The following is a 20,427-nucleotide window of genomic DNA, read 5'->3' on the forward strand; positions in this document are numbered from 1 at the left end:
ATCTTTCTTCCCTCCTCACATTGACACGTGAAGAGGAGACTCATCCTTGTTCTCGAAAAATCCAGAATATCACACCACCACATGCGTCACCAATGACGGAGTCGGGCATAATAAAATGACCGAACCCGTGAAACATAGTGTGAGTTGAGTGCGACTGAAAGTATAGTGTTCGTCAAGTGTCAACACCTTGTACGAAGCCTACCATCAGTTTTTCAGGTAAATATGTTTCTGTTTTAAGTATTTTTTTTTCGGCAGGCATCCTCGGAACAAATTCAATATGGCAAAGTTTTAGTGGAGAACTCTCAACTAAATTCATTATCTTTCAAATGTTAGAATAACTTAACTCTTTAATTGATTGGAAATTATTGCAATCAATATCTGTCATTGTAATTGGTAATTTTGATTTTTATTTTATTCTGTTATAACTTAAACCTGAAGACAGACAAGATGTCATAATTTGTCAAGGATGTCACAGTATTGTCTCAGTACTCCTTTGATATATTCTGAGTTTTGCAAACTATGTTTTCTTCTTTCTCTTTTCTTGTTATCTTTATTTTATTTTAATAAATTGTATTTTGTTAAATGAAGAAGGAGAGTTCTTCCTTTATACTAGATCTAAACCCATCCTTTCTAGGATAGCAGTGAAGGGTACAACTAGATGGGTGTATCTTGATCCCTATATCCCTAGACACAATTTAACCTGTAGTATCTCATTTTTCTCTGCCTTCTGGCCGGGAAATCAGAGCCGTGAGATCTTTGGGGGCCTGTCCGGGATACGCCCTTGTACCTTTCCCATTGCCTAATTGCTTTTGTTTAGAGTATGCCTGCCTCTATTTTAGTGTAAGAATGTTATTGTCCATCCGTATTGTATTCCATGAATATTTTGTGAGAATATGTTAATCATTATTCAGCATATGGGCTGTATTTTTGTCACTAGAATTTGAAGTTCCATTCTGTTTCGGTCATGTCTTTCTTTATGCAGCGGACTAAGGTCAAAAAGTCAAAAACCTCACATTCATCGAGTGTTCGGCCGCAATATTCACAAGTGCACTGTTTGCAATGTGGAGCTATTGCTAAGAATGATGAGGAATTGCAGAGAACGCCATGCCCAGGAAGGCCTATGGTTGGGTCATTCCTCCCTCAAGCAATTCATGAGGAACCTTTGGACACTACTGAATATAAGACGGTGTCGAAACCCGCACCGAAACCACGCACCGTATTCTCAGATTCATCCTCGGATTCCCCTGGGAACATGTCAAGTAGCTATGAATTTCATAACCCAATGGCTACTTCAACTCCTCAGGACCCTCTAAAAATACCAAAAGAGGAAGTTGCATCTCCTCTACAGATACAAGTACAACCAGGTGACATCCCCAATCAGGATGAACATCCTAAAGAAGAAACCCCTGAGGCTTCACCTTTCACACCTCGTGTTGAGTTAGGTACCCAGGAATCTAAGTTAGTGTGGGCTCCTACTTTAAACTTTCCTGTCTTTAAGGGAGCCAAAGGTGAATCAGTTACTCGTTTTCTGGCAGACTATGAGCTGTTATCTCAAGCATACCAATGGTCTGAAGAAAAGAAACTCTCCTGTTTCTCATCATGTCTTCGAGAAAGTGCTCAAGCATGGGAGTACGTAGTACGACCACGCATAGCAGAAATGCAAACGTTTGCAGAGTTGAAAAAACTCTTGATAACAGCATTTCCAGACGACCAGTATTTATCCTATCTGCATCGGGATCTTCTGAAGCGAAAACTCCAACCGATGATGCAGTGGATTCTTTCGTTTACACTTACAAACGAGATTGGCTGCTAGTAAGACCTGACATTACCGAACGGGAATGGCTACTTTATTTGCTTCGAGCTCTCCCTCTCCCATATGCTGAGACTCTTATGTTATTTGAAGTGAGATCATTAGAGGATGTTATTAGGAAATTACGAATTTTAAAAAGTGTTGACAATCTGAAAACACGTAGTACGTTGACTCCCTCGATAAGGGATGGTAGTCCTAACACGAAAACTAAATTACCTGCCGTTGGTGTTGTCAAAGGTCCACAATTAGGTACATCACTCCCCACGGTTCGTCTTAAGTTAGGAGGGCGATTGGCAAATGCTCTTTTGGATACGGGAAGTGAAGTCTCCGTGTGTCACGAAAGTTTAATACCACCCAAGCTTTCTATAGCAAATCGTCTTAAATCCACAGTTCGAATCCAGACTATAGGTGGAAACCTGACCGAAGTACTTCCAGTTGTTCGGTTATGTTTCTATTTAAAGGATCATCAAGGCTATACCAACCGTATGTGGTTAAATATGGCTTTGTTGAAAGGTCGCCAAAACGAACATAGTGTTATTCTAGGTAATGATTTTATCCAAAAGTATTCACTTGCCATCCACCCAAACTATTTGCTGTTGAAAACCCCTGCAGGTCAACCCAAGAGACGAGTTTATTTTTGGACAAACCGCAAATGTACCAAGTCTAGGTTTAGACCCAGGTTGAACTTATCACGTGTTTACTACTTCACACGTTCAGGTTTACCACGGGGACCTCCTGACATAAATGCACGCAATGATTCCAATGTGATCACCACCAGTAGGAATCGAACCAAAAACTCCACTAGAAGAGGAAATAAATGGCAAAGACCACAGCGGAAAATAAATTCGAGGAGTAGTATAACCCAGAGTAAGTCAAGGGATTACACGTCTACCCAAGATCAGATGAAAGATAAACAATCACAAAGTCCAACAAACAACAATGTTGAAAAAGAGACTTTAGACGATGATGCTTGGTCGATCTTTAGAATTCAGGACATAGAAGAATATAAGCCATCAGTGTTTGTTTACACTGCTAACGAAATAAAGATCCCCGCCAAACAAATGGCGGTAGTAAAAGTAAGAACTGATTCCCATAATTTTACTAAGATGTACATTGAACCTAGTGATGAGTTACATCACCGGTTTCGATGTCTTGTACCACGTACTTCATATGACCCAAAATTAGAAGGTCAAGTGTTAGTACTTAACTGCAATCATGTGACCACCGTTATCCCTTCAGGTACCAAGATAGGTAAGTTACAAGAATATGACGAAATTGTACATTCTGAATCTGTTGCTTCAGTAAATCGGTTGACTCGGAAAAGCGAAGATAAGCCCCAGGCCTCTTCATCAGTCCAGTCGGTGACTTCTGAACATGATGTAGCCACTGAAATAGACATCTCACCCGATCTCACGCCTGATCAACGGGCAGAGATTGTGGATTTACTCCGCGAATACCAAGATATTTTTGCCTGGCGTGTTGAGGATATTACAGTAACTCCAGAATATGAACATTCAATCAAAATGCTCACAAATGTACCCATAAGTACCGCACCATATAGAGAAACGCCGTCACAGCGTAAAATAATACAACAAGAAATAGCCAAACTTCTAGCTCAAGATGTAATTCGGCCAGTGAAATCTGCCTACGCATCTCCAGTGTTAGTGGTAAAGAAACAAAATGGTGAAAATAGACTCGTTTGTGACTTCCGAAAAATCAACCAGTACATAGTTCGAGACCAATATCGGGCCCCTCTGATAGATGATCTTCTATATTACATTGGCAACTCTCAGTTTCTAAGCTCCCTAGACCTCCGCAGCGGATATTATGAGGTCAAATTAAGGGAATCAGACCAGGAAAAGACATCAATCATATGTAGTGAAGGTTTGTTCTGTTTTAAGACAGTTCCTATGGGTTTATCCACAAGTCCAAGTTGTTTCCTGCGATGTATGGACAAAATATTTGCGTCTTTGAAATTCAATATCATGGTCGTGTTTCTTGATGACCTTATTGTATGCGCTCCTGACTTTCCTGAGATGGTTAGAAGAATCAACTTAGTTTTTCAGAGACTAAGAGAAGCTAATCTGAAACTCCACCCAGGGAAATGCCATATAGCATATAACAATTTAGAAGTTTTAGGTTTCAAAATTGGGCGAGATGGGCTATCACCGGTTCCATCAAAAATCGAAGCAATCACAAAAATCCCCGAACCAAAAACTGTCAAAGATGTTCGTTCATTTCTAGGTTGTGTAAACTTCTTTCGGAGATTCATAAAAAATTGCTCCATCATAGCTAAGCCTCTCACTGAACTAACAAAACCTTCAGTTCCATTTCGTTTTGGCGAAGAACAGAAATTAGCATTCGAAACCTTAAAACGGAAACTCACAGAGGCTCCAGTTCTTCGATGTTTAACCCACAACTCCCAACAGAATTACATGTAGATGGAAGCCAGAAAGGCATTGGATCGGTTCTCATACAGGTTAAGGATGGGAAAAGACATCCTATTGCATACTATAGCAGAACTCTCACTAAACCTGAATCTAATTATTCAATACCGGAAATCGAAACTTTAGGATTAGTGCAAAGTATTCTTCATTTTCATCATTACTTGTGTGAAATTGATTTCGTGGTTTATGTAGATGCATGTAGTCTCTGCTACTTACGCAATCTCACTTCTCTTCGTGGAAAATATTTAAGATGGGCAGTAAGATTACAACAATATTCTTTCAAAGTCGTGCATAAACCAGGAAAAACAAATTATGTCCCAGATTGTTTATCAAGGTACCCTGTTACTGAGTTGTCTCAAGAAGAGCGCGATCTAAGAGAAGTAGGACCCATGGTGAATTATCTTCGGGTAAATACTGAAGAAACCATGGCGGCTAAACAAGCACAGGACTCATTCTTTTCCAAAATCCTAAAGGAAGTCAAAGACAACCCGACTGGTGCTGTCGCACGCCCTTATGTGTTAAAGGACGGTGTGTTGTATAGAAAAATGGGAGATGACCTTAAGCTGTGCATTCCGGAGTCAGAGATTCCGAAAATTCTTCTAGAAGCTCATGACTCAGAATTGCATGGTGGGCATTTTGGTTTTACAAAGACGTATGGAAAGATAAACACCCGTTTCTATTTTCCCCATATGGGAAGAATAGTGAGAGACTATGTCAAGGCCTGCCTTCCGTGCCAACAGAGGAACGCTGACAATAGACCTAAGCAAGGTTTCCATTGCCCAGTTGATGCTAAACATCCATTTTATTCCATGGAACTCGATATTTTTGGACCTCTTCCTCCTTCCAATTCGTATAAATATATCATCACTTGCACTTGTAAGATGACCAGGTATACTGTTGCCAGAGCTTTGCGATCCGTAACTGCAAAAAGTGTGGTGAACTTCGTGATTGAAAATATTGTCTGTGTGTATGGTCCTCCGTCGATCATACAAACAGATAATGCAAGTAACTTTCATTCCGAACTGATGAAGGAGACAGCTAAATTGTTAGGCATACAGCAGGTATTCAGTAGTTCCTATCACCCAGAGTCCCAAGCGCGTGTAGAGAATTGGAATTATACCTTGGCCAAATATCTAAGTAAATACGTTGATGCTAATCAAAGACAATGGGCAAAGTACGTTCCTTTAGCAGCTTACGTTTATAATATAAGTAGACACGACTTGCATCCATATAGTCCCTTTGAGCTAGTGTATAACAGAAAGCCGAAGTTGTTTAATGAATTGGAGACGCAATGTTATAAACCAATGTCTCGTGAGTTCAAAACAAGACTCAAAAGAATTCACGAAGTTGCCAAGAAAGCTCTAGCCCAGCGACAGGCTAAGGATAAAGAACGGATTGATAAAGGAAGGCGTGAAATATCGTATAAAATAGGTGACAAAGTACTATTAAAGTCCTACGCTAGGAAACCTGGTCGTTCATATAAACTAGAACGGAAGCACTATGTTGGTCCTTACGAAATAATCAAGGTGTTACCTCGTAACACCTGTGTCTTAAGAACACTTGGTAGTGATAACAAGGAATTTACGGTGAATGTTAAGCGCTTAAAATCATTTCATGAACGCAAATGGTCTCCAGGCAATCCTATCAACTCTGATACTAAAGCCTAAAAAAAAAAATTAGAATCATCTTCCTTCTATGGTGTCTCTTTACAGTTGTTTAATTAGATAGAGATTGGTGTCTTCGTGATCCAGGCCGGCTAGGTCTCGAAGACATCCATTTCATTTGAATTGATTGGCAAAAAAAAAATTACTTTGTTGTATACGCCCTGTACTCTCAAAAAAATGTTCCTAAGGTTCTTCGAGTAGGCAGCTTAGGTTCAAGATTCCCGGGTTTGAACCAATATTCATTTAAACTCTACCCTGATGGACTGTTTTCTCTTTTTGCAGACTGTAGAAAGGAAAACACCATCTGGTAACCGCAGGAACAATACATGTCTGGGAGTCCAGTAGCAGCCCGTACACGTAGTCATTGTAAGTCTAATCCTTGTGACATTTCTATAAAATTAGAGTTACCAAGTAGACATTCCAAACAATCTACCCCTTCTGTAATGGATACCAAAGAAACACCCCAGGTGACAGTTCATAACACTAGTTCATAACACTAACTCCTACACACACACACTAACTCCTATCATTGTGTCTATATCCTACATTTGAAACTTATGCTTGCACTATATCATACATCCTTGCACTAGCATCAGGCGGCCATTTTGTTTCCGGTTGGTCCCGGAAACCAATTTCCATGAGAAATTCTATCCATTGGTTATGCAAATTAATCACTACTTTTTCCAAAAAAAAAAAATTCACTAAATGCTATTTAGTCTTCCACCATATTATGGGAATATTGACCCCTTGTAAGTGTATATTCGTTATTCATACATATATTCCTCTTGTCATTTCTATTCCTGTTTATTTTAATGTTGTTTCTCTTATCAGTTGTCCGCCATTTTGGGTACACTTCCGGGGGGGTACACACACACAGTTAGGTATATTCCAAGTCCTATGTATCACTACCACCATGTGAGTGTCCGCCATTTTGACATCCCCCGCTCGTGTCACTCCGCCTACCGGGTTCTTGGTTCGAGTCCGAACCAGGATACCCATTCTCATTTCCGGCGGTTGTGCTCCTCTTATCATTCCTATCATTCACTACCACCATGTTGACTTGATACTTTCTCGAAGTTCGCCTGAGTGTCTGAGTTCGAACCCCGTCCACTTACATCTACTTACATACTAGTAGCTGTCTAGTGAAGGGCAACTTACACCTATATATATTCATTTACAAACACCACCCAGTGATATGTAAGCAGCCAAGCAATCTTTGTAGCATACATTCACTAAGTACATATCTTACCTCGCACTGGAACTAAAGACAGAAAGGAAGTTCATCAAGAAAATAGTTTGAAACTGAGCAGTTGCAACGTTAGTTTTGTTGATTTGCTTATTTGGATTTCGTTGCTACATTTTATTGTCATGTAACTTTTTCTATTTAGTTTTATTTGGTTAGCTCTCTCCATTTATTTATGAGTTGTTTTCCTTACAATGTTATTTTAGTTTTTTGCATCCCAATATATGATTTTAATGATTTATTGCATTAATATCTTTTCTTGTATATATATATGTATATAAAACCAAAACAATTATATATCTTTATTATTACTAGCATAATTTTTAGTACACTAATTTCCCGTTGTATGATTTTATTTCCTTATTCAATTGTATGTGTTCCTGTTGTTTGAGTGTTACCAGCAGAGCATCTACCACCCAATCATACTACTCATGTAACTATTATCGTTGGTGGGTTGGCGAGTTCCTGGCCTGTTCGAGGTTCGACCACGTTATTCGCATCCGCCCGTTTCTAGTACTTTGTTAGCCTATCCAGCCTCGTTGTGTTGCACGTTTATGTAATTCGCATTATGCGGTATCGTACGGTACTACCGTTGGTTTATATAGATTTGCAGTCCAGCCTTCTTTCATACTACTACTACTACTATTAATAATAATAATAATAATAATAATAATAATAATAATAATAATAATAATAATGCTACTTTTTGTCTTGTACGACTCTCAAATTAGTTTTCTTTTGGCCACTTTGTGTTTCAGTCCTTGTACCGGATACAGTGCTCCATGGAGGAGGCCATGTTTTTTCCCATCGTCACTTTCGTTAGTCGGCCATGTTTTCTTCACAGGCTCGGCCAATCACATTTTGTTTCCATCAACCAACGATCTTCCGCTCTTCTGTTACGAATTTCCGGCCTGTGTGATTCGTAACCACACCTAGGCGCCATGTTTATATTTTATGTCGCCCTTTTTTCTGTATGGCGTTTTTTTTTAATGAAACTTTCGGACCCCATTTTTCATTTCTTCGATCTCATACGCCTATGTACGCCTAATAGCCATGATTGTGCTATTATTTATGCAAGCGTTTGTTACTTAGTCCCTTTCCGCTTTGTGGCTTCTTCATCAGTCCTCACGCCCCCCTCCCTCTCTCTCTGTTACCTCCTTTTTACCATTCTTTTGCTCTTTGTTGGTTTTTTTTTTTAAAAACAACTTCGCGCCTCAGTATACACTGATTAATTTGCAATAAGCTCCTTGCTATGAGTTCATTATACTCACCTGCTATCTGGGTTCCCTCTGTTGCTTCCTAGTCTCTTGTGTGTTATTTCGATATTGTACCACTACCCGCGCTCGACCCTGCCGATCCCGACATTTCTAACACAATTGGTCTCACGAGACTCGATCTACGTCCAATTTCTTTTCCGCTCCGGACAGGTCACTCCCGTTCTTTATTCGCGACACTCTGCCTTGGACACTCTGCCCTTCACACCCTGCTGTCGTAGACTGCATTGTTCCTATCTCGGAACATCCGGTCTCTTATCGGTCCGGATGTCTCTCTGTTTTGCTTCTACATGAACTGGTGCTATGATATAACTATGCTCTGCTGGATTAAATATACTCTAAACCCTGTGTTATTTATCTACTGCATAAATTTTTTTTCAGCTCAGTTTTTTTTTCTCGCTCTTTTTGCGAGTGGTTTCTATTTTGCCACGTTTACCTTATGCTACTGTTATTAATTCTGATTTCTTTCGTTTCATGCATTTCTGGGTTCTTGGTTAGCGGTTCTCAACCGTTGGACCGCAGCCCGCAGTCCTCCATGGTTTCCTTTTGGGTTTTCCCCTGGAATGGGAATTTTTTTCAGTGGGGGATGCGAGCATTTTTGCTCTGAACCCTCCGCCGCTGTTATGCTACTGTTTCGTGAGTGCCAATATTGCTGTACTGGCTGTAGTACCTTTATTTCGCAACCAATAATACTCTTGTGTTTACACATGAGTATATGTAATATTCACGTATATGTTTATATATCTTCTTATATCTACAACTGGCCCAAAGTTGGTCTACATTGTGCATGGCTCGGTGTTTCCCAAACTTTACTGATGCTCGGCACACTTGGGTTCGCGTACTATGATTTGGGAAACGGCGACCCTAAAGATGACACGTCCACCTTCACAGAACACGGATCTTTGGGTGCAGTGAACACATTATTTTAAACTCAAATAGAAGTGAACTTCTTGATATTTTTAAACTCATTTTCGCTTTAGTATACTGTATATTTTATTTTCACGTCCCGAAATCCCATCTTCTGTGACGGTCGACAGCATCATTATTTCTATTAATCAAAATATGTTATTCATATATTGAAGTTATTCGTAGTGTTTGTTAAGTTATAGATTTCCTTATATAGCTTCGCCGTGTCTATATGTGTATTTATGCTCTGGCGAACTTGTTTTATTTTTGTAACATTGCATTTATCGTATTGCTGATTTAAAGCGCTTTGTTCAGCGTTAAATGTTAAATTGTAATGTGATGTATCATTATTGTGTCCATTAGTATAACTATAGTAAAATGTATTTAAGGTGGAGATTACGGTCCAATTTAGTTTTTTTTATTCTTCTGCATAGCTAAGCAAGTTTTTTTATTTCTTTATTCACTTCTTTTTGGTTCAATTTAAAAGTTCAGTTTAAATTTTATTTTCTTATTTTTTTTATAACTATTGTTTAGAATACGTGTCACTTTCATTTTATAGATTATGTATTATGCATTGCTCTCACTGTTTGCAATACACACTTTTTTTTTTTTACGGATTCACTGCTGAATCCTCCTTGTTTAAAAGTTACGGTTTACTTGCTTTCCCTTTTTATAGAAACGTTATCAATAAGTACGAAGTTAAATGGTTCAACCATATCAAGGAAATTGTTGAAGAAGTAAGGAAGTACTTTACATTATTTTACAATATCGTTAATGTTTTGTTAATATCAAGAATTCTTTCACTACTGTTCATTATGCTTTGTATTACAGTGTTGCTACATTTCTGAATATTATAACCCAGTAATTTGAATCTTATGGTTTCAAAATGAAATGATGTTCTTATGTCATGCACCGCAACATGGTTGCTGTACCTTCATACAGTCTCTGTGATCACCTGTGTATGTCAATGTATTAATATACTTGTTGTTTTCTCTGTACTTTACCTTTAGTCTTTATTTTAGTCCATGTACGAGTTGTGATTACAGAGAACTTGTATCATTAGTATACGACGTACCATTCATATGTCATAGTGAATTCAATAACTTCAGTAGTTTAATTTCTAGTCTAAGTAAGTACTTCCATTTGTAACACAACACTCATGATATGAGTTCTCCACCTCTATGCCATATTGAAGCGTCGAGTTCCATTCAGTTTCACTTAAATTGTACACAGTTACTACATTAACCCTTTCAGTGCCAATATTATCCTCTCCAAGCGAGTCGCTTGGAAAACCCAATGCGGGGAGATGTCACGGGCTATATTTCGTGACCATTCTATATACTCCTAGGTCCTTAGTTCGATTCTCCTTAACTTTATTGGAAACAAAATTTTAAAATTTCTTTCTTTGTTCTACATATGCATTGCTTATAGGAACAACAATCTTAATGTTTGATTGCTATTTCCTTTAAATTGTCCAATTTACCTCCAAGGAGTGAGTGATTCAAGGAGAGAGGAAATAGAGAGATAACGATTGGTTGACTAATGCATTCTAGTTTCATCCAAACCTGGAAATTATGTAAACACTTCGTTTTCTTTTTGACGCAAAACATCGGATGATTAGTCAAGAAAACGCAAACAACAAACCACTCAAGGTTATGTTGCACGACCAGTGCATACGTGACCTAGTTTGCAAGAAACAGGACATTGGCTCGATATGAATCAAATAATCCCACAATTCAGGAAATATCAGTATGATAATGTCATAAAGTTTGGGTTAGGAGTGATGTGATGCTTCCGATCAAGTGAGATACCATCTCCCTAATATCCGACTTCTCCCTCTCCCTCCTTAGTCAATCACTTATTTTGATTGTTGAAGTAAACATATTCCGGATAAGCAATTGCGTATGTCTCTTGTCCTATCTTTCTTCCCTCCTCACATTGACACGTGAAGAGGAGACTCATCCTTGTTCTCGAAAAATCCAGAATATCACACCACCACATGCGTCACCAATGACGGAGTCGGGCATAATAAAATGACCGAACCCGTGAAACATAGTGTGAGTTGAGTGCGATTGAAAGTATAGTGTTCGTCAAGTGTCAACACCTTGTACGAAGCCTACCATCAGTTTTTCAGGTAAATATGTTTCTGTTTTAAGTAATTTTTTTTTCGGCAGGCAGCCTCGGAACAAATTCAATATGGCAAAGTTTTAGTGGAGAACTCTCAACTAAATTCATTATCTTTCAAATGTTAGAATAACTTAACTCTTTAATTGATTGGAAATTATTGCAATCAATAACTGTCATTGTAATTGGTAATTTTGATTTTTATTTTATTCTGTTATAACTTAAACCTGAAGACAGACAAGATGTCATAATTTGTCAAGGATGTCACAGTATTGTCTCAGTACTCCTTTGATATATTCTGAGTTTTGCAAACTATGTTTTCTTCTTTCTCTTTTCTTGTTATCTTTATTTTATTTTAATAAATTGTATTTTGTTAAATGAAGAAGGAGAGTTCTTCCTTTATACTAGATCTAAACCCATCCTTTCTAGGATAGCAGTGAAGGGTACAACTAGATGGGTGTATCTTGATCCCTATATCCCTAGACACAATTTAACCTGTAGTATCTCATTTTTCTCTGCCTTCTGGCCGGGAAATCAGAGCCGTGAGAATCCTAAATTAGTGGAGGTTAAGTAAAGTCAGTAAGGTTAAAACACATATATATGATTGCTTTATCCGTTGTCCAAATATGGAGCGGATCAGTGGGTTTCGGGTCAACGAAGCGTGACCCACTCCGACCCAGCACCCACCAGGACCCACTCTGACCCACCGATCCACTTTGACTTAACAACGCATTATGACCCACCGACCCATTCCGCTCAATGCATTGTAGAAAGCTACTGAACACTAGTGAATTTGTCTACGTTTTACTTTCAATTCATCCTTTTTCTTCTTTTTTTCATTTCTTTCTATTTAAAACAGAACTTCAGGCAATTTAGATATTTATATTTGCAATTGTAATATTAACAATAGGACTTATTAGTTAACATTGAGACATAGCCTGTGACTCTTTAGAGGAGCTAAGTACTGGGTAAAAAAAAATGTTACTATGTGTCCGTGATCATCACATCCAAATTGTATACTCAAATGAAATTATTTTTGATATATATTTGGGCCCCAATCCCAACTGGGAAGTTATCATACGCGTAACGGTTTCATTATATTATATATTCTAAGGGGTCCGAATTTTTGCGAAAAATTTGGTATCTCACAAGATGTTCAACTTGAAGAGCTGAAATTCAGTATATTAATTATTTATTATAAATAAACAGAACATGTCCTAGCATTTAAAAAAAATATATCTTTTATTGCGGGAGGCATTTTCTGTATAGTGCCGGACACAAGTAATAGTGACTGCTTTGAAACAAATGCAGAGTATGAGAATTAAGTCTATAGTTTGGTAAGGGGGAGAAACAAACTTGTGAATCAAAGGTTTAAGAACAACTTATGTTATTCGATCATACAGACAATGGCGATATCACATTGACAATCGCCATCACATTGACAAATTGTGAGCTGAACTTGCCTCCTCTCCCCTTGAAAGCTGATATTTGGAGACGATGGAAGTTCAGCTCACAATTTAAACCAATATATTTATATACCTAGTTTCACCTTCCTCTTACAGCACACATGTTAATGAATGTAACATTATAAATATCCGACTGGAGCCAAATGCTACATACATTAAAGTAAAAAAAGCAAATCATTTCAAGCAGATCATCTGTTTTAATGTGAACACAAGACATACAAGCTCGTTGTCATCATTCTTAAATGAACAAAAGTTATAGAAATTGACCCTCTTCCTCACTACATAACAAAATTTATCAAAGTGCTTGGATACGTGCTTACTCGTCTATAATAAGAATTTTATATACCGTAAGATGAGGTTACTTTGCACAAAATATGAAAAGGGTTTCACAGTCCTCTGTCGGCAAAACCATGAACAGAAAATAGGAAGTTCCAACTGGCACCGTAACATAGAACAGTCAACTGTAGTTTAACTATAATAATGGCGGTTAACATCATTCTAATTACCGAGAGAGTTCATTGTTGTAGAGGTATGGAAAGCAGCCACTGTTAAGGCCGCCAAATTTTGAAGGATATCACGTACGAAATTTTCCGTCATAGTTAAGTCAGTTTCGTAGAATAATACTATGTATAATGGAACTTCGATGAAATAGTTGATATTGAAATGTTTTAGTCATAAAAAAGTAAAACTGGGAGAAGGCATTTTCAGTCTCTACTCTTGGTTACTTTGCACCGGTACAAAATACCGCTTAGAAAGAGCATTATTACTACTGGAACCTTCTGCATTCTAAAATTGTATAAATTTCCTATTTAGGAAGATGCTGGAATGAATTTCTTCTTTAAAAATAAATCATGAACAGTGGCGTATCCAGAAAAGTAGTTTAAGAGAGGCTTCACTCACAATTACTTAGTTTATTTTTTTTAGAAATTAGTAGACTTTTTACGGGGGGTGGTCTTCAGCTTATACGCATAGGAATGACTAACAATAGACCTTAAAAAAAACAATCATACAATTTGGATGCGCTTCAGCCGGAAAGTCCCAAATCCCGTGAATCTCCCACTAATTACGGTGGGGATGATATTTTTGGACATTAGGAACAACCAAGGCAAATCAGTTCACGGGGAATTCATTCTCTTCCTTAGTTGGCATTTATGTAGGGGAAATGCTAAACTATTAGAATAGGTTTCCTGTGCCGATAGCAGAAAATAAATAATTTTCTTTACAAGTATCGATAATTTTAATAAAGTACTAATACCAGTAGCATCTTTCTAATATCAATATTTGTAGACTGCATGTAGTTTTGTGTAGAAAGTAAAATGTATAAATACTGAAGGGAAACATTGCACAGAAACGTTATGCTTGTATTTCCAACATACTTTTTTGTATGTTGTGCGAAGTAACCCGTGGTATGGGGTCATTTTGCACCAAAGTTTACATTTCAATAACTATGTGTATTTGAATGTTTACTAATGAACTTGCACCAATGATTTCTTTATATATCTAGCTATTATATGTTCAAAAAACAGTGTTCAAAATCATTAGTCCAGTGTTTCTGCTATTATTATATTAAGTTACATGCGATTTTCTTTAAAATGGCTTAAGTCTTGTGCAAAGAAACCATATCTTACGGTACTAAGGGTTCATCTCACTAGCGCAAAGTACTATATTTGTTATGTATTTTTTTACCCTCCCTTCTCTATTAGAATAAGCACTTTAGTAAATATGACGTGACAACAACCCAGTTTGAGGTAGGTGTTAACTATATTAAAAACTTCACACCGAACGGTTCAACCATTTCCCTTACGTTAAACAATGTCTTTTTCTATTGAAGCTTTCCTGGCGACGTATTGTGAACAGGTCTTCTCGGGCTAGCAGCCAGGTAAATACTGTTATATCTTGCGACGTTTCGAGGGCTGACATCGTCCTCATCTTCAGGCGAATATGATGGTGCAATGGAGTGTATGGAATATATTTACTCATGTGTGTGTGATTGGACTCTTCTGATTGGTGGTAGAAATGGCGGCTTCTGATTGGTGCTTGAAATGGCGGGATATGACTGGTGTCCATATTTTGCTCAGTTGGAATCCTGTGTCTTTGTTAAGGTTCGTTTTTTCTTGTATGATTACAACGGCTTCTTTTATCCTCCTGTATCAAACTCTTGAGCATTTTACTATTATTTCGGCATCTGTAAATAAAATCTTATGTTGCTGTTTGATGCTATGTTCAGCCAGTCCGGGTTTTTCTGGTTGGTTTAGTCCGATGTAACTGTTGTGTTCTTTGCATCTGGCTTCAATGGTTCGTCCTGTTTGTCCAATATGTGACTTACCACATTGACATTGGATGCGGTAAACTCCAGGAGTTCGGAGGCCCAGGTCGTCTTTGGTTGGTCGTATTATGTTCTTTATTTTTGCTGGAGACTTGTGTATTGTCCTGATGTTGTACCTGGCAAATAGTCTGCTGAGCTTTCCAGAAGTGTTCCCGGTGTATGGGAGGCAGATTGTGTTCTTCCGTTCTTCATTCACAGTTTCTTCTGCACTTTTGTCCTTGTTGTCAGTGTCCTTCGTTCTGCTCCTTTTCAGGGCCATATTTATATCTCTTATTGAGTATCCATTCTGCAGCATGGCGCTGCGAAGGGGATTAAGTTTCTCTATTAAACAATCCTTGATGGAGATTGAGAATGCTCTATGTGCTAAAGTGTTGAGAACTCCAAGCCGTTGAGCTTTGTGATGGAAACTATTTGCGTTCAGATATAAATCTGTGTGTGTTGGTTTCCTGTATACCCTATGGCCTAGGCTGCCATCCGGTTTTCTGCATATCATGATGTCAAGAAATGGTAGACGTCCATCTTGTTCAACTTCCATTGTGAATTTAATATTCGGATGCTGGTTATTGAGATGCTGCAGGAATTCCTGTAAGGAGTCGCGTTCACGTGGCCAGATGGTGAAGGTGTCACCAACATATCTATAGAAATGTGTGGGTGCAAATGGTGCTTTCTTCAGTGCTTCATGTTCAAAGTGCTCCATATAAAAATTGGCTACTGCAGGTGAGAGTGGAGAACCCATGGCGACGCCGTCTGTTTGCTCACAGTACTGACCACGGTATAGGAAGAAGGTTGAAGTGAGAACATATTGAAAGAGATCCAATATCTCAGGCCGAGAGTGTTTCCCAAGAAGCAGTATTGTATCCTGGACCGGAACACTGGTAAACAATGATACCACGTCGAAACTAACCATAAGATCTGTTGAAGAAATCTTCATCGTCTTCAGCCTTTTTACAAACTCTGTTGAGTTTTTCACATGGTGTTCACACTTGCCCACGTATGGTTGGAGTAATTTTGTAAGATACTTGGCCAAAGAGTAGGTTGGGCTTCCTATTGCACTAACAATTGGTCTCAGGGGTATCACTGCTTTATGTATTTTTGGTAAGCCTCGGAGGTAAGTCTCGGAGGTAAGTCTCGGAGGTATGCTGCAGTGTGGTGTAAGTTGTTTGCGTGTATCTTCGTCCAGTCCCGACTTCTTAAGTAGTGAGGCTGTTCTTCTTTCTACTGCAGATGTTGGATCTCGTGACAAGGTTGTATATGCTGAATCTCGAAGTAACTCTGAAATCTTCTCTTGATAGACATCTGTGGGAAGCACTACAGTGATGTTTCCTTTGTCAGCTGGAAGAATAGTGATACTTGTGTCTTCTCTTAATGCTTTAAGTGCGGTCCATTCGGCTCTGCTAATGTTTGGTCTGGGCATGACGGCTCTTTTCAGGACCACGCTGGCTGACTGACGTATTTCTTCTGCTGTGTCGTTGGAAAGATTGCTAACTGCTTGTTCTATGCTGGCAATGATGTCTATGGCCGGAATTTTCTTCGGTGTGATGGCAAAATTTAGCCCTTTCTTTAGTAAACTGGTAGTGTTTTCGTCCAAAGGTACATTGGTGAGATTTACGACCACTTTCTCAGCTTCGATTCCCTGTTTGGTTGGTATGGATGGTTTTAGTCGATTGAATTTCTTAATTTGTTTAGTCGTCCTTTTGGTGCGTGAGATATCGGCCAACGCTGTTGAAGACATGTCAATCCATTCCCAATCTATTGGAGAGAGACAGCCGGCTAGTTCCAGATGAGTTGTTAGAAGCTGTCGGTCCGTACGATCCAGCTGCTGACGGATGAAATGTATGCGTTCTCTTACAGGTGTCATACTTGTGTGTCTTAAGATTCTTGAAATTCTGGCAGACTTTAGAGGGAAGTGCAGTCTGGTAAAGATAGGTGACACTGCATTGTCTCTGCATCTCAAGAGGAAGGCTAAGCTGCATAAAAGACGTGCCTTCTTGCTTCGTAGTTCTTGTAGATGGTGAATGCTACGAAGTATTTCCTCCCCGTAAAGGAATCTAAAGTATCTATTGAAGCTTTCTTGGCGACGTATTGTGAACAGGTCTTCTCGGGCTAGCAGCCAGGTAAATACTGTTATATCTTGCGACGTTTCGGGGGCTGACATCGTCCTCATCTTCAGGCGAATATGATGGTGCAATGGAGTGTATGGAATATATATACTTATGTGTGTGTGATTGGACTCTTCTGATTGGTGGTAGAAATGGCGGCTTCTGATTGGTGCTTGAAATGGCGGGATATGATTGGTGTCCATGTTTTGCTCAGTTGGAATCCTGTGCAACATAAGATTTTATTTACAGATGCCGAAATAATAGCAAAATACTCAAGAGTTTGGGACAGGAGGATAAAAGAAGCCGTTGCAATCATACAAGAAAAAACGAATCTTAACAGGGACACACACATAAGTATATATCTTCCATACACTCCATTGCACCATCATATTCGCCTGAAGATGAGGACGATGTTAGCCCTCGAAACGTCGCAAGATATAACAGTATTTACCTGGCTGCTAGCCCGAGAAGACCTGTTCACAATGTCTTTTTCATTTGTAGAATACAGACGTCCCCTCATGCAAAAAAGCGCGTATAATGCAAGCCACGAATTTTTACAATTATTCCATTTTCCTTACGTTTATTCGTAAAATACAGTTAATAGTAAGTTTAGATAATAGAAAGCAATCCATCCAAGAAGATATTTCCAAAAAATAATAAAATAATAAAAATGTAAGCAAATAAAATGCTCGGCTTTGTGTATAGTGGGAATAATGCTTTCGACAGAATTTTGCACTAGCAGAGCACGATTGCAGAGGGAATTTCACAATTGGTGCTATCGTAGTGTCCAGAACCAAGGAACTAGATAGAGGAGTAAAATATTCCATTTATTGGTTTATACCTAGGGTGTAAATTGTCTGCCAAATATAAATTAGCTTCTGGAACCAAGATGTACAGAAATATAGAAACAAAGAGGAAAACACTTTTCTTAAATTTGGAAGTGACATGCTCTATTGCTCTATACAAAACATTATAGGAAGTGTATAATTTTTATGTTAAATGGGAACTGAAACAATATAATAAGGAAATTACCTTTTGTTTCATCTAATGACGCATTTATTCAGAATTAGTGTACTATTAGTAATAGCGATTTTTTTAGTTTATGGCATGGTATGCCTATTCCTCCCCTCTCCGATTTTGCACAGAAAAAGAAACTTCAACTCACTTCGAGTGTGTCTGCGATCAGGAACAGTAAAAAAACATGCGCGACCTGCAGCCTTACAGTCACAGCGAATGAAGCTAATAGCTCGTTGTCATAAAATGAGCTGATGTGAAATTATTGCTCAAGCGTTTGTGTGTGTGTGTGTGTGTGTTTCTTTTTAGAGTATTGACTCTCGGTCTCTCCTTTCTTTCATATCCACAAGTGCGAGAAATGCAATCATAAGTGTGTGTAAGGAATAAAGGATGCTTTCTTTAAACAAAACTAAATTAAAGAGCTCTATTTGTGAGGAACACGAATGCTTCCAATATATGCCATGGATATTAACTGTAAGTATATCGTTCTTCCAAATTATACAGTTGCGTGAGAAACTGATAATAAAATGATGTAATAGGCATTAGCTTTTCTCTAGCGTGAAAACACATTTAACATAAAAAATTTTTGGGGGGGGGATTGCAAATTAGCACTTTACGTGTCGGTGTAGGCTTATTCGCTTTCACATTCGAGCGATGAAAGAAGAAAATGTGGTGATAGTTATAACAATCGAATACGAGATTTCAATGAATTCCAGTTACATGGCCCCTACATATCGAAAGCATGATTTTTCGATGTCTGCTCATCTATTTGTCTGTCGGTTATTCACGCTTTTACATGCAGTCAATTAGAGACCATACTGTTCAATGTATCTGGATCGAACTCTAGACATAACGTTTTAATAGAACTATCGTTTCGATTTTTTTATCCTTCGACACCTAAAGGTAAGGGTAGTTTACAGAGGAATGAAAATTTAAAATAATTCAATTTTCTAATAAGAAACAACTGTAAGGATTTTATTTATTTTTATAAATATATATTTTATTAACAGCTCTCCACCGTGGTATCAATCGTTTTTTTGAAAACAAAATACATATGGTGTATTTTACTGTATGGTATGCGTTCTTTTTGCAGAATTTTCTCAATTACATTTCACTTATAAACGTATCATTAATAACCAAATAATATGACAACTCGTTCGTCATGTAAATATTCAGGAGTAGCTTTTTCCAATGATTTTACCATTAACACCTCAGGCAATTTTGTTTATATTTCGTAAAGAAATGTTTTAGTATTAAACTATAATACAGCATAAATCGTTTATCCCGATAACATACAGAAAAAGACGTTTTCTCAAGGGTAGAATTTTTTTTTACAATTTTCTCAGTAATAACTGAGAGAAATTTGTTGTAATTTCAGTAATTTTTTTTGTATTAATCTTACAATATGGCATAACTCGCTTGTTCCGAAACGAAAAATCAAAAAGAGAGAGTTTATTTTGACAGTGAAATTATTCCTGACGATTTGCTTAAAACTTACTCAATATACTCGGTTCAGATTATAAATAATGTACAATATGGCATAAATCGTTTATCCTTAAAATTACAGATAGAATAGTTTACTTTGGGGGGTAAGTTTCTATCCGATGAACTACCCAAAGACAACTCAGAAGATGTTTGTTGTTCATATTTCATAAATTAATTTTACATAAATAATCAAGCTGTATGGTATAATTCCCCTCATTATGATAATCTAGAAGTGGTACTTTTAACAGTAAATTTTACCCTGCGATTTTCTCAAGATGCACTCAGGCGATTGTGTTCGTATTTCATAAATATAAGTTTTATGAAAACACTAAAAATATAGTATAGCTCGTTTGTCCTGAAAAGATCCACAAGGGATAATTTATTCTTGGGGTGACGTTTTCATAATTTTCTCAGAAATTACTCAGACGCTTTTGCTTATAGTTCACATACAATTATATCCTTAGTAATTCTAATATATGGCTTAAGTTATTTCTAACGGAAATATGACCAATGGGTACTTTACTTTTGGGCCTAAAGTTTCTTTTAACAAAATTTCCAAAACACATTAT

At 37.8% G+C, this 20,427-nt stretch overlaps 1 protein-coding gene across 1 annotated transcript; it reads right to left on the reverse strand.

The window, feature by feature from the left end:
• Window positions 1-6,282: 6,282 nt before the first annotated feature.
• On the reverse strand, window positions 6,283-17,118 carry LOC145682923 (uncharacterized). Its single transcript, XM_081754284.1, has 2 exons — window positions 15,261-17,118; window positions 6,283-6,311 (listed from the first exon to the last, which is right to left on the reverse strand). The coding sequence occupies exons 1-2, from the start codon at window positions 17,116-17,118 to the stop codon at window positions 6,283-6,285; spliced, it is 1,887 nt and encodes a 628-aa protein (XP_081610410.1).
• Window positions 17,119-20,427: the final 3,309 nt, after the last annotated feature.

The sequence above is a fragment of the Thermobia domestica genome, chromosome 4 (genome assembly GCF_964235325.1).
Source record: "Thermobia domestica chromosome 4, izTheDome1.hap1.1, whole genome shotgun sequence".
Taxonomy (NCBI): domain Eukaryota; kingdom Metazoa; phylum Arthropoda; class Insecta; order Zygentoma; family Lepismatidae; genus Thermobia; species Thermobia domestica.